At 38.3% G+C, this 14,818-nt stretch overlaps 1 protein-coding gene across 1 annotated transcript in view; it reads right to left on the reverse strand.

The window, feature by feature from the left end:
* Window positions 1-372: 372 nt before the first annotated feature.
* Window positions 373-14,818, reverse strand: part of LOC135082499 (nucleoporin 88-like) — a 45,319-nt gene continuing 30,873 nt past the window's right edge. Inside the window, exons 3-5 of the mRNA XM_063977296.1 lie at window positions 2,298-2,411; window positions 1,222-1,434; window positions 373-796 (exon numbers count right to left, since the gene is read on the reverse strand). Coding sequence (XP_063833366.1) covers window positions 373-796; window positions 1,222-1,434; window positions 2,298-2,411 — 751 coding nt within the window. The remainder of the gene's footprint in view (window positions 797-1,221; window positions 1,435-2,297; window positions 2,412-14,818) is intronic.

The raw sequence follows: 14,818 nt of genomic DNA on the forward strand, positions 1-14,818 counted from the left end.
TTGTGGCCACCACCACGATAGGCGGCGCGTCGGGGCTGCCAGCTCTACTATGGAGAGTCGTGTAATGGCTGGGGGACACGGCCACTAGAGCGACTCACGTGAGGTAGCAGGAGACAATGGTACAAAGGCAGCGGAGCAGGTAGCCACCACCACTACAAGCGGGGCTGTCAGTGTGGAGTCGTATAGTGGCTAGGGGGAGAAGGCCACTACAGTGGATGGGGGGACACGGCTACTAGAGTCACCAAACAGACGGGTTTAGCGCCATAATACGCAAGTAATCTGTATCCCTGATTACCAGGGTCGCAACAGCATTCTGAGGACCCTAGCGGACAGATACACATCGCCGCTATGGAAGTGTCTTGTGCAGACTGATCACGGGGCCTTATCCACCCCCATGATGGTCCATCTCTGCACAGGGTACAACATATCACTCACATGGGGCAGCAGGAGGCAGTGGTACAAGGCAGCCGAGCAGGTAGCCACCACCACTACAGGCGGCGCGTCGGGGCTGCCCAGCGCTATGATGGAGCACGAGTCGGTGCCGTAGTTGTCGTCTGCTGGAGGATACATGGCTAGGGGACCGGTGATCTTTGGCTGGTTGGAGTTGGAAATACACATGTCACTCACATGGGGCAGAAGCAGGCAGTGGTACAAGGCAGCGGAGCAGGTAGCTACCACCACTACAGGTGGCGCGTCGGGGCTGCCCAGCGCTATGATGGAACACGAGTCGGTGCCGTAGTTGTCGTCTGCTGGAGGATACATGGCTAAGGGACCGGTGATCTTTGGCTGGTTGGAGCTGGAAATATACAAAGTTATTTATAAATTTTATAGAAATACAATAACCGCGTGGTTTCGTCAGATTACTCCCACTCTTTCCGAGGATGTCGCAAAGGGCGATAAAAGGATAAAATAATATGCGAACATCCAGAACTGCGCAAACCATATGGTCAGCGTGGTGAGTATAGGCCAGATTTTCCATTTATCTCTGGTAAATTAGAGACGGTCAAGCATCACGATACACGATGTTGTAATGATGTGATAACACTACTCATGTCTGAATCTGAAGTCACAGATACTGGTGAAAATAAAAAGATTACCTCATGCCTTCTATGTCAAACGGCATCATGTACACATTGCCGTTTCCTCTCAGCATGAGGAGTATGCTCGGAGTCAGAAGTGAGGGCGAAATTCACGGCCGCAACAAAACTCTAGAAAACTTACCTCATGGCTTCTATGTCGCACGGCATCATGTACACATCGCCGTTTCCCCTCAGTATGAGGATGTGTTCCGAGTCAGGAGTAGGGGTGAAGTCCACGGCCGTATCCCCTAGGCTGTCTAGGAAGGTCCGGCCAGCTAACAGGCCGTGGGGCTTCGGGCCTATGGTGATCACTTTGACCAGCTTGGGCCCTGTCTTTACTGCTACGTTGTAGAGCCTGGAAAATGTTCGTGGTATTTAGTTAATAATACTAGAGAAGTATTAGACCATAATAATAAATAAAACTTATATCTTGTATCAATTATGTGATTTATGTGGAATTCCCTACCCCGAACTTACACCCTGAAAACTATGATCCAGGCATGAGTTATCAGACATTTTCAGGGCAAACTCTAACCATAACATAGACCCGTCTAATACTTTAGGTAATTTGAGCCAGTACTGAGAAGAAGCAGAGCGTGAAATTAAGTTACTTTGTCAGCTTCTTTCTCAAGGTTTTTTAAAAGTTGTAAGTATTTATAATAATCGAAAGCTAGAGCAGTTACTGCTCTAACCTCCACTATAGTGGAGGAGGCTCATAGTCCAGCAGTGGACTGTAAAGGGCTGTTGATGATGATAGAGCAGTTACAAAAACTGATACTTAGCTTACAAAAATGACAAAGAATTCTTTCACAATAGAACCAAGTTATCTACCGGGTGTTAGGTAAATGGGTATATGAGCCGACACTAGCCCATGTTAACATAGGCATATAAATGGTATGGTGAAGTCAGAAATTTGGTATCATGATTTTAATTTTTTTAATTTTCATACAAAATAAATTTTACAAATTCCGATTTGTATGAAAATTAAAATAGTTAAAATGAAGATATCAATTTTCTGACTTCACCATACCATTTATATGACCATGTTAACATGGGCTAGTGTCGGCTCATATACCCATTTACCTAACACCCTGTATATTATATAAATTTTACTATAAAAACACATCTAAACAGAGAGTGCCACCACAAGGCATTAAGTTTATCTTACGAGTATGAAAATTAAAACATTAAAGAATAAACAAATATAGCATCACACACCTCAAAGTATTGTCGGAGACCAAGACAAGAAGCCGCGACAGCGACGTAGGATGCCATTGCACACTCCTCACTTCAGTTTGCGAGTACAGGAACCTCTCGTCAAGCGTGGCACTCCTGGAAAGACAAGAGATAAACTTGAAATAAGAGTTATTTAGGTGGGAAAGCCAGGATCTACCCTGGCCACATAGCCGGATCCGTAATATTGACTGATATGTAACAATTATTTCCAGATCAAATCATCGCAACAGCCTTCGTATCGTATCAAGCTCCGTATTTAGTTGTGGGCGCCTTTATTTTACTACTTTGCGCGTTGATCACGTATCAAACTGGCTACATTTCTATGTTATCTCTCTATCAAACAGATTTTCATATCGCTTACATTAGAAACAGTGATTTTTACGACAAAATGTCAGGTAACATGTGTCTTTCTTTAAGGCCCCATCAATTAAGCCTATCCGTTATGATAAACTTAACAAAACTATATACTACTGATAAACTTCTAGATGTAAAAGTAACTCTAAATTAACTTTCGTATTTATTAAATCAGCATAAGTTAATACCACTGACGCGTAAAAGACACCGCACCGCAACATTTACAGTGCAATCCAATTAAGCCATCAAGTATGCAGGCCGATACGCGTCAAACGGAGCCCGCGAGACTTCACGCTCCGCATTACTGACCGTTCTGACTCGCGAGTATAACAATTACCCAACTATCTTCAGTGGATAAAATATGAATTCATTTTGAGTATCAGTAGGTACCGTTCGTTTCACCCAAATGACGTCCACTGATGTACAAAGGCCAACCCCAAGGATTTTGTCCTAATAATGAACTTTAAATTCATTTGATAAAGAACCTTACTCAATACCATTTTACTTAGCTCATTTGTTTTTTATCATATTCAACAAACATTTTCCTCTAATACCATATTACCATATGAGATACTTTAAATTACGCTAACATGTTAATGTCATTGATGAACTAGAAATTGTTACGCTGATTAAAATCGAGGCACATCAAATCAATTCAAACCGGTCGCGTAATTGCGTCATCGCATATCAGCAGTTTAGTATTATTGTCAGTTGAGTGATAGTTATTGCATTACCCGTCGAATTAGCGCGCCGTAGCCCGGAATGCGATTAGCGACTGGACGCTGGGCGCTGTTGTCTGATGTAGCGCTGGTGGCTTTAGGAAATGAGCGGCCGCGAATGATATTATTTCTTAAAGTCAGTTACATATCGATACATACTGATAACTTTAAGAAGCATTGAACATTATTTGCATTATTTATTAGGCATAAGTATTATGCAAAGCATATCAGAATATCAATTAAATATTTTTCGAAACGTGCTCTAAAACATGTCTAACATTTATGACAGATTTGTATTGGTGTTTTAATGCTTTAATGCGTCAGTTAGATATGACAGTCCATCAAACACTAAAAACATCTATCCTTATTTCTTAGGGAAAGAATAAGTACATTCTTATTCTTATTGATCAAAATGAAATTAAATCGAAAAAAAAATGTTCAAGGAAATAAAATAAAGAAAAAAAAAATTAATAGGGTGATTCCTGTTCATTGGTCATTAAAATATGAACCGGAAAATAAGAAAAAAATTTAACACCCCAGACAAACGGTCGTCCATCCCTAAAATCGGTTGAAAACAAAAGAAAACTGGAAACACACATCCAAAACCGCATCCCGAGCGATTAATTCTTCCCGCAAAAAACCAAACCTGCGTAATCAAATTATTATCTAAGGGCGAGCGGATCTTTGCCGTATTTATCAGCCGTAATGGATGCCCGGTTTTTACCGATGATAATGGGTTATATTCTAAAAACCACCTGCCCCCGGGGCGGGTTCACTTCCTTGCTGCTATCGCGGGTGGCTTTTTTCATAATTTTTCAGTTATGCCCGTGTGTGCTTTGTTAGGCGGATGCGTATGCTGATGACGGGCAGACAAAACCGTGTAACGTGGACTGTGTAATACTAATGTGATCCATTCGGATATCAATTTAAGGGTTGGTTGATTTTCTATGCACAAAAACAGTAACAATTAGATGGTGTTTCCTTCAATCCTTTAACTGCAACTTGGTTGGTTTGCTTTGACGCTATCGTCCGGTATCCTTACCTGTCGGCAACATTAGAGCAATATCCTTGAAACTACTGTCACACCCAGGATGGTTATTAAACCACGAACTTTTTCGAATTAATTAAGGAACTTATCTCTACAACGTTAGGTAGAAACATAAACAAATATTTGGCAAATGTTGTTTAACAGTTTGTCATAAAATCGAGCTGGTCGAAATCATTATACTTTCATTGCTACTCGTATGTACACTTAGCGTCACATAGTTCGAGACGCTCAAAGTAGCGAAAAGTTCGCATCACGTCTTTGTTACAATTGGAATAAGGTTGTGTTGTCAACTTTTTGGGCACTTTGGGTGTCACGAACTACCTATTTGACGCTGACACTGTACAAGTCGTTTGTTCTAAAATTCCCTACACTAATAAAAAAATCAAAAATAGGTCCAGCTCAGCTGACCAACGTTCCTGAATTCCTGATATACGTCGACGATTCAATCCAGAATTGGGGCAGCGAATTAGCGGACGCGCGATGTAAACTCGATCCGGCTCAACGCGATTAGCCCCGATTGCATGCGGAATGTGCACGCCGAATTCGTTATCTACCCTACTGAATTAAGGTCACTTGCATTACACTTATTGAAACTAATGAAGGACTTTGTTTTTAATAGGGACTGTCCGGAATAGGTTTTCTTGGTAAAGTTTTTGTCATTTGCAGTCATGATTTGATCAAAGATTGCAGAATAGGGATGATGACTGGGTAATGAAATAGAATTTTATTTAGTCCGTCAGACAGAGAATAAGAAAATATTAGACTCATATTTTTAATTTTTTTCCATAATCGAATAATTACAGTATTATATTGAGTTGAAATGTCGCGTGACGTCACTTTTGAGTAAAAACTACTCGTATCGCGCCATTTCAACTCGATGTAGCACTGTTATTATTTAATTATGAAAGAAAATAAAAAATATGAGTCTAATATTTTCTAATTATCTGTCTGACGGACAAATAATTGAAATTTTGTCATCTAGCCTATTTTGTGTTCATGAATATTAATATTGTTTTTAGTATAGTGTTTGCCATTTTGTTATAGGGATGTATTATTAGTTCTGGACTTGTCAGTTTATAAGATTTAAGTAATAAAAATATATTTTTAATGCTATTTTGCGGCATGTTACATTTTGGTAGCTAACTCTATGAGTCGCCTCAAGCATAAGATTGCAAAAGAATGAGAAAGATTACGGAATTAGATTAGATGTCTAGTTGTTGTTGTGGCCAAATAAATCCAGTTTTGTTCACGTCTCACCTCAAAAAATACATGTGCCTATGTAAATGCTCGGTGTTATCCATTAAAACGATGCATAAATCACTCTTAAAGAGCCGGTCATCCCACGGACGAAAAAGGCATCCCAAAATAAAATTACAAATGGGCATTAGAGGCGACTCCACTGTCTCCGGAACAAAACCGATAAAAAACGTTCCGATCCGGTAAAAAATAAGAATCAGACAAAGCCGGGCGCCGGCCGCAACCTCTATACGTGTCCAGTTTTTTTACGACCCGCCCTTTTGTCCTTCCGGGCCTCTTTTTTAAATAGATCAGGGGGGAAGTAAAGACCGGACGTCCACCCTGAAATATTATTGTGGATTTTTCTGCTTGGCATTCATAAATATCTCCCTCGGACCCCTGGTCAGGATTTACTCGAATCGGCGCAGAATTATAAATTTGGTTAATAAAATATGATACGATAAAGCCGCTTTTTTAAGCTGGCCTCTATTATATTTTGTTTAATTTAAATATGAATAATTAAATTTAAAAAGGAAATCTCCGGGGCTAATGAAATTTTTGTTTTCGAGATAATGAATTGAAAACACTCTGTGTCGCGGTCCGGTGTTATTCTTTTCTCGGCGAGCTCATTCGGATTCATCCTTCGTTTTTAAAATCCACGAAAAAAAAACGTATTAATTATGACGATGAAATACATTTTCATGTTTTTCGACCCCTTTGTACTATCGCCAGAGCACACGTCTCGTTTCAAACCGGAGAATTAAGCAAACATCGAAAAAAGGGCTATAAGAAAAGAAAATAACTTGTATTTACACGTCCCAAACGAGGATTTCAGATGCAGAAGCCCGAGCAGAAATAAAAGAGCGCCCAATAGGCAAGTGCGAGGCAAAAGGACGAGCGCAACGAAAAGCCGCAGTTCCGTATATCGCTGAAAAAAGTCCAACAACGCCTTTAATCAACGGCGCCACGATCAAACGAATTTAAAATAAAAACGCGAACAGAGAAATATTAAACAAAAAGCATCGATCCCGCCGACCACAGGGGATTAAAATCGTAACGAACGTACGAAAATATTCAAATACAATACTAACAAATTGATACAAACAGTCATTAGGATCGCGGAAGGCGACTCCCGCTCGGGGGAGGGCGATCTCGCCAACATTACAATCCACATCCAACGTACAAATATTATCTAAAATTCCTTCTCATTTATAATCCTTTTGTGTCCTCAGCGCGGTGTCCTCCGTCAAATCCTCCCCCTGCGGGTGGTGGGGTATTTTTATATTTTTAATCGCGTTGGGCATTATCCAAATGGACATTGGCGGTCGTGCTGTCTCTCCGTCTACATGATAAATTCTCCTTTCGTTCGACACCCGCTCACTGTTTTGTTTGTGGCTTCCTTCCCTGCTATTGGTATGGTAGATAAAATAAAAGTGTTCGGATCATTAATTATGGGGTATTTGTCTGTGACCGACTGCGAGCATTCTCCTTGCGATTAAAAAATTGCTGCCATCTGTGCCCTTTCTTTCGGTTTTTTGTCGCAAATGAAAATTGATTGTTGCGATCGTTCGATGCAGATCTTTGGATCTTTTCATCGCGTGATCGATGGTTGCGACTTGGTCGTAATTAACTTTCTTTTTGGCAAATTTCATAAATGACGGTTCGGTAAGGGGAGGCATTGGGGGATTTTTAATCTCTTATTACAAAATTTCGACTTTACAAACACGTGACATGCTTTGTAAAAAGTAAGTGATTTAAACAAAACATACCTGTCAGTCAGTTATATTAAATTGCTTGTGAATTTAAAGAATGCCCCAAATGCTGACACTTGGGTATATCATCAACATAGCTTACATAAGTGTCGAGATAATGTTGCGTTGGGAACTGAATTTTTGACAGATATAGTAGTGATGCTTAAATTAAGTCAAATAATTGAAGTGATTGCTTAACTCTAATGGTTAAGATACCATTTTTACAAAAAGTTCATATGAAGTTGTTGTGGTAAATATAGCTAGTATTTATTTATAGGTATAAGGTAATTTATTCCTCCAAAATAAAAACATCCAATTGATATTCATAACAGTCAACTCACGCGTAGTACAGTTAAAATAATAACTCCAATACATTGGGGCGCAACAAGAAGAACAATATCTTCCGTACAATAAAATTCGAAAAAAGTTTAATGGGACCTGAAGAGGGCTCAATAGGACATCGGAACCGTAATATATCTTGGATTTGGTTACACGGTGGTATTTTATCCAAAATTTTGTAATGTTCGATATTGCTTCTTACTTGGATGTAGATTTTTAAGATTTTAGGCTGCCATATCCACCATGAGCAAAAAAAAAATGTTCTAGAATAAGATAGCACTAAAAAGAGCAAATCTGTAAAAATAAGCAACAGCCGACGAAAAGCTTCTCACTGGTCCATAGAATAGCGTAATTAACGTTAATAATGTAAAAGATTCCCTAAATAAATCAAAAACTAATTAGTTCACCTACGTCGTGATATGGTAACTTTATGGGACAGTTAGGTTCCTGTAAAATGACACTAAATCGGTAATAGAAGATTAAACCACTCTATTAGGAATTTGGAACTTAACACATAGACAAAAGCTGAGACGGGGACCTTTTTGCTGCTGCAACGCCGCCTAATAAGTAATTTTACCGATTATTTATTTTTTTAATGATTCTGTAATTTTTACTGTTTTGTGTATGTATGCGTTTCCATGTGGCAGCAAAATAAACGTTTTCTATTCTATTTTACATTGGACAAACCAAGGAATTGAAGTAAATACAGTAGAATCCCGATTATCCGGATCAATTAAAACCAGGGGTGGTCCGGATAATCGAAAATCCGGATAATCGATTTCAAAGTAAAATCAAACAATAATTAACTTTTTACAATAGAAAGGGTTTTCAATACATCATTTTAGAGACTAAAAATCTAAATTTTAGACCATTGCATTGGTCATCCATTTCTTTTAACAATGAACCAAAAAGACGTCCGTATCATGTTACGGTGGCGGCGCCTTCGGTTTTTATGGGTCCAGATCCTGAATCAGTAATTAGAAAGCATGAAGAATGAGTCCGGATAATCGGATATCCGGATAATCGAAGTCCGGATAATCGAGATTCTACTGTAATTTATAAATAAACCACAAAAACTACTAGTGGGGGGACTCGAACGTTCTCCTAGGAGCGTGTGCGCACATTAATTAGAGACGAATGCCATTAATCCTTGCAGTCCACGCTCACCCATCAGATGGACAGGAAAAACTCACTTTTCTATGTGTTAAGTATTGGAAGGGATGAAAAACGCAGTTTTTGTTTAACGCCTATTGTGTCTATTTCTGGAGATGACACTAATTTTAGATATTGTAAAAGCTCAATATTTATGTTAAACTTGTTCCTATAGATAGATGACTGTTTGTTGCATTAATAATTTAAAAAACAAATTGGAATGTTAAGTTTTAAGTCATGTGAAAAAAGCATTAATGATGACCATTTTCCCTCATTCATTACATGTAACATTTACCTGAATCGGTCTTTCTCACGGCAGAAAGTGCAACTTGCAAAGTGTCAAGAGCTAAACGATGGGTGTCGATGTCACGTGAGGTATCGGGTCGGTTGCGATCCGAATACTGCGCTCAAGTGGTTTTGATAGTTGAACTGACTTTTATCTGTCTTGTTAATATGAGATAATAATCTATGTACCGTCACACAGCTAGAAATCATGAAAACAATACATGTCAGCAGTTCTACTAAATACTTAAGTCAGTATTACTCATTTCTTTTTTGTTTTCATTGCCATATTCCAGATATAATCACTGCTCCTACTCCTAATAGACTTAATTCTTTAACCCTTTAATCGATAACCAAAGAATCCAAACAATCCGCTGGCTCAACATTCCTTTATCCGCGCACAGCTTTATCGTGGCGAAACAACGATCACTCCGGGCCACTGCTCGGTGTAAAAATTTCTATTCCTTTTTTTTCGGCCATTCCTTTTTCCCGCCAACCGCGGACGCGGTCGAAACTGTTTAATGATTCGAAAAACGTGTTCTATCAGCTTGTACGCGGAAACAACCGAAAAAAGCGGCCAACAAAGGGTTCGGTGTGCAAATATAGACTGGCCGGAGATTTTGCTGCGGCCCAATAGCTGTATTTTCATCCAATTTTTGTTCTTAGTCCTTGGGAATAGGGGTGTGGATTAGAATTGTTGTTCGCAAATCGGTGCATTGTTGAAGTGTTCGCGCAGATCTCATCGGCAATTTATTATATTTTGTCCGTTCGGAATTTACGATTATTTGCGGGAACAATGGACGGGCGCCGATGATTGGGTGCTTTTCTAACGCCAATAAATGTGTGCGATGACGGGCCCGCTTTGATTTACATTGACGAGGGCGATCATTAAGGTTTATTCAATGTAAAACAAATGGGATTAGCGACGCGTGGATGTGAATAGATTTCGCGAATCAATCTCCATTGTAAAAAATGTAAACCGACGTTACAATACAGATTTATGGTAATGCAACACAATTTTAAAGGGATAACCTATATTACTTTCTTTCAACAATACAAATATCCAAATAAAGCAGAAGTGTTAGGACTTGCTATGGAAAGATCATGTGATATGGCCAAGTGGATAATACTTGTAGAAAATGTAACACAGTTCGAATAAAATCGAATAAGAATATCTACTGTTCTGTATAAATTATTCTTTCTGAGATGTAGTTCACTTACTCAGTAAATAAATACTAGTAGATTCATGATACCTAGGTAATGAGAAATTTTCTTTGCTCTGACTATTCGAGTCTTCTTGAAATTTTTCTTTCATGATTAGATGTTGATTTTTATAACAACCGACATTATGACCAACAGGTTACGTCTTTCAACGGCTCTACATCCTCGATTAAATATAACCAAAACGCAATTTTAACACCCATACATTATCTATGCAAAATTATCGCACACCCAGGCCCGTTATTTATAATTGTTAAAAATGTAAAGCCAAAAAATTCAACCGGTCCCAATACGGGTCAGTCAATAAACGCGCACGATTTACGATATATTTACAAACGCGATAAAAAATTGGGCAGAACAAGGGCCACGATCGGCCGTGGCCACTGTTTTAATTAAAAAACACCGAATATTATATACGGTGGCAATTTTGAGCGGTCGTACTGACGGACGAAACGGACGGCGAGCTACTATTGGTTCGCGAAATCTTTCTACCGTTTAACGGAAAATTTCAAATCAACAGAGTTTAAATCAATAATAATATTTTCTTTACTAAGAGGAATCGCAGCGTGGGACGTCCACCCACAAGGTGGATTGACGACATCATAAAGGTAGCAGGAAGGCGCTGGACGCAGGCCGCTACCAACCGATCAACATGGAAATCATTGGGGGAGGCTTATGTTCAGCGGACGTCCTATGGTTGAAATGATGATGATGACTAAGATTAGCGAAGAACCTGGTAATTTTTTTTGGTAGAATTGATTATGATTATTACCTATGCAAAGTCAAGGATACAGGTAACTGAATTAGCTATTGAAAATAATTAACAGTGTCAAAAGAAAAATACAATTAAAATTGTTAAGATTTTAATTATATTGAACTAAAAAAGTTATCCGTCTTAAAACTCACAAAACAGATTTTCCAAAGGAATAAATTAGGTGTCATAAATAAACCTCTTTAAAATGGACATACTCGAACCGATTCTATTCGAGTTACACTGGTACTAATTTATAGAGTTAGAAAATGTAGGGTGGATTTTGAATAGTAAAATAGGATTATTAATTTATTCTATTTTTGTGCGTGACGTTTAATATATGCATACCACTCCCCGGGGGCGACGCATCAGCTTTATTTATATGCGAGGAGTTGGCTACTACTTATATTCGCTGATGAATTTTTGTCTATGTCCGTCAGGGATACAATGTACGTTTCGTTTTTAATTGCAGAATGCACTCTAAATAAGGGAAGCTGTTAGGGGCCACATGGATTCTGGGAGATTGAGGGATGAGGGATGTGAACATCGTTTGCTTTTAAGGGGATGACATATCGTCAATAAGTTGGAAAGGGTCGCGTTTGAGGTTGGCATTACGTTGTTTTCATTATCGAGGTGAAAAGGCAGGGACACTTGGTCGTAAAGGATGATGGACCAGGGAATTGGCGACTAGGAAAGGCACTCGTACAAAAGGGATATATTATTTTCTTCTCATAGAAGTTCTAAGTCTGCTGGTTTGTCTACTGTAAGCTACGTCTTTCGCATCCATACCCGAGACAGAGAGGTGAGTTGTGACATTGTCGATTTTTTGGAAGTTATTAACTACTAACGAGCTCATAACAGTGCGCGATTTTTAGTTCAAATCTCAATCTAACAAATAAGTAGGGGACTTAAGATTGTTGTAAAGTTGCTGATACCAATGAGACATTAAATGCAAAAGTAGACATGCTTTACATACTCCTCCATTACCCGTACATACATACATGTTGGCATTCAATTCCCAATCAAATCAAAAGTACTTATTAAGATTATAAAAAAAGGTAGCCCTTATGGGGCACTTTACATGTCTCCTTATCTTTTGGGTTCTACCAGCGCTTCGAGACAAACATAATGGCAAGTGCTGAGAAGAAACACCGGAACAAACAATTCGTCAATTATTATTAAACACGATGAAATTATGTTGGGTAGCGTAGTAGAGACGTTCTTAATTACATCCAACAAGGTATATCTTCGTCCTCATTGAATGCTTTCCACCTTTAGTCAACTTGAACTATACAATGTATATCCCATTCAGTGCCGGATTAAGCCAGCGCGGGGCCTGTAGCAAATTTCTATCAAGGGGCCCTTGGTTTGCTTTAGGTTCTCAAGTTTAGGGTATTAAATGAAACAAAACTGTTACAAATGAACTTTTCTTGATTTAATGTGGGCAAATTTAGAGATAACACTTTCAATATCAACTTCTTTAAGCAAATCATGCTCTATATTCAGCAAAGTAAGATGATTAAGACGTTTTTGTCCCATCGTGTTCCTTAATTCATTTTTAATACGTTTTAATGTTGAAAAAGAACGTTCGCCACTGCAGTTAGTGATCATGAGAGACATGTAAATGCGCAAGGCAATTTCTAAGTTTGGAAAACACGATTCTAAAGAATTATTTATTAAAAGTTTTTTAAAATGATTAGTTTTTCAAACGTTGTTTGTAAAATGATCTTTTGTCATACGTTTTTTGTTAAATAATAGTAAAACTCATTTTTTAATTATCCGCTTTTTTACTTGAGACTCTAAAACACCTTGCTCTTAATCTACCGTCACTAGCTAAATTAAAATTATTTTAAAAAGGTTAGCTATAATCACTCATAAAATGAATCTATATTTTATAATAAATCAACCAACTATAGTAGATTGGATCGTGACTGAATTAATCAATTTTAAATAGTTCGCCTGTTTTCTCGATATATTGATAATCGATATTATATTAAAATCGATTAAAAAAGTATAATCTCGGCTACCTACGTAAACTCATAAAATAAATGTATACCTATAGAAAAAAAAATAATAATAATCTGGCCGCTTGAAGGGTAGAAATGTGGTATCTACAGGGTGTTGATTTCAATACCCGCCATATTTAGGGAGTAGATTAAGTAGCTTATTCTGATCACGAATCAGCAAAAAAACTGACTTCCAAATTTTTTATTATTATTTTTTAAATATCTACGATTTCCATAATCGACCACTACAGTGCAGAATAGTCCCCCAACGCAAACGGCGCGCTGTGTAATAGGTACCCGGTGACCCGGGCAAGCGCTGCGCCCCCCGTCCCGCTCCCCACTACCCGCGCTCGCCCATGAGTCAGTCAACTATCAGCCACAATCAGCTGTGAGTTCAAAGACGACTACTGGACAGAGCTTAATCCAAATCTACCCTAAAAATGTAATGAGTAAATTAGTTACTTACACCTTATCATGTTACGAGTTTATTTGTTGTTCTAAAAACTAATTAAGTACTCTTTAATTAATAAAAAAAACCTTTTACACGAATTTGCTTCCTTCCGCAAAATAATTTTTTTTACAGAACCTACATTATTATTATTTTTTAATTAAACCATGCTTTTATGTGTGTGATAAGCTTGTACCTACTTATCATTCAAAAGTACTGCTCGCACGCGGCACGGACATCGGGCTCGCACGGAATAGGTACTTCCCCATCTTCGTGTTTCGGGCGTCATCGGGCGGCCGGCGCTCAATCGTGGATCATCGATTTTCTCTGTTCATCAGTCCGATTTTGCTTTCCACGCAGAGAGGCCGCGCGCACGCTCCGCGAAATCTAGCTCGTATTTAGAATACCTAGTACTCAATCGCTATTTTCTTATTTCTTGCCTTGTAACTTCAACTTTTCTCTTCCTCTCTGCTTGATAACTGTTTTCTAGTACTTATTACTTCCTACTACCGTAATAACGTAATTTCATTTCTATCGGCGTTTAATTTAAATACCCTGAACGAATGTTAGTTAGGTTCAGGTTAGACTTCCATTCTTCATAACTTACATAAAATAATTCATCATCATGTTCGGGATTAGTTTAAATGAATGTAATTTCATTACACGAAATAACTACCAAAATTTATTGATATTCTTATCGTTTTAATAATAACGATTAGTAATTAAAGATCTACAAATCATTTGCATTTGAGTGTTTTGAAAGCTTGCTTTAAGAGCATTAATGATAGGACGAATCTTTAGTTCACAAAGATTAAACAAAGTATTTTTCCCGCCGCTTTTACATTCTCATTCGTTGATAGATTTCCTGTACTAAACTGACGAAATTAAACTTTTCTGATGTTAAAAATTACGTAAACTAGTTGAAAATGAAGAATAACGATAACTACCGATTCACGACGACATTCGATGGACGTATTTCATCGAATGCACTTTTCTAATTGCAAATTTGCGATTTTTGATTGTTTTCTCGTGCGGTTTTGAGTATTTAGTGTGTGAAAGTGTGATAGTGAGTGTAATAATAGTGAGTGAGTGTTAGGAAGATGCCAAACCATACGTACAGTGCTCGTGAGTACGTAAACATGGTTTACTGTTACGGGAGGGCACGTAGAAACGCATCTGAAGTCGCATCGGTGAGT

This window comes from Ostrinia nubilalis, chromosome 21 (genome assembly GCF_963855985.1).
Source record: "Ostrinia nubilalis chromosome 21, ilOstNubi1.1, whole genome shotgun sequence".
Lineage (NCBI taxonomy): Eukaryota > Metazoa > Arthropoda > Insecta > Lepidoptera > Crambidae > Ostrinia > Ostrinia nubilalis.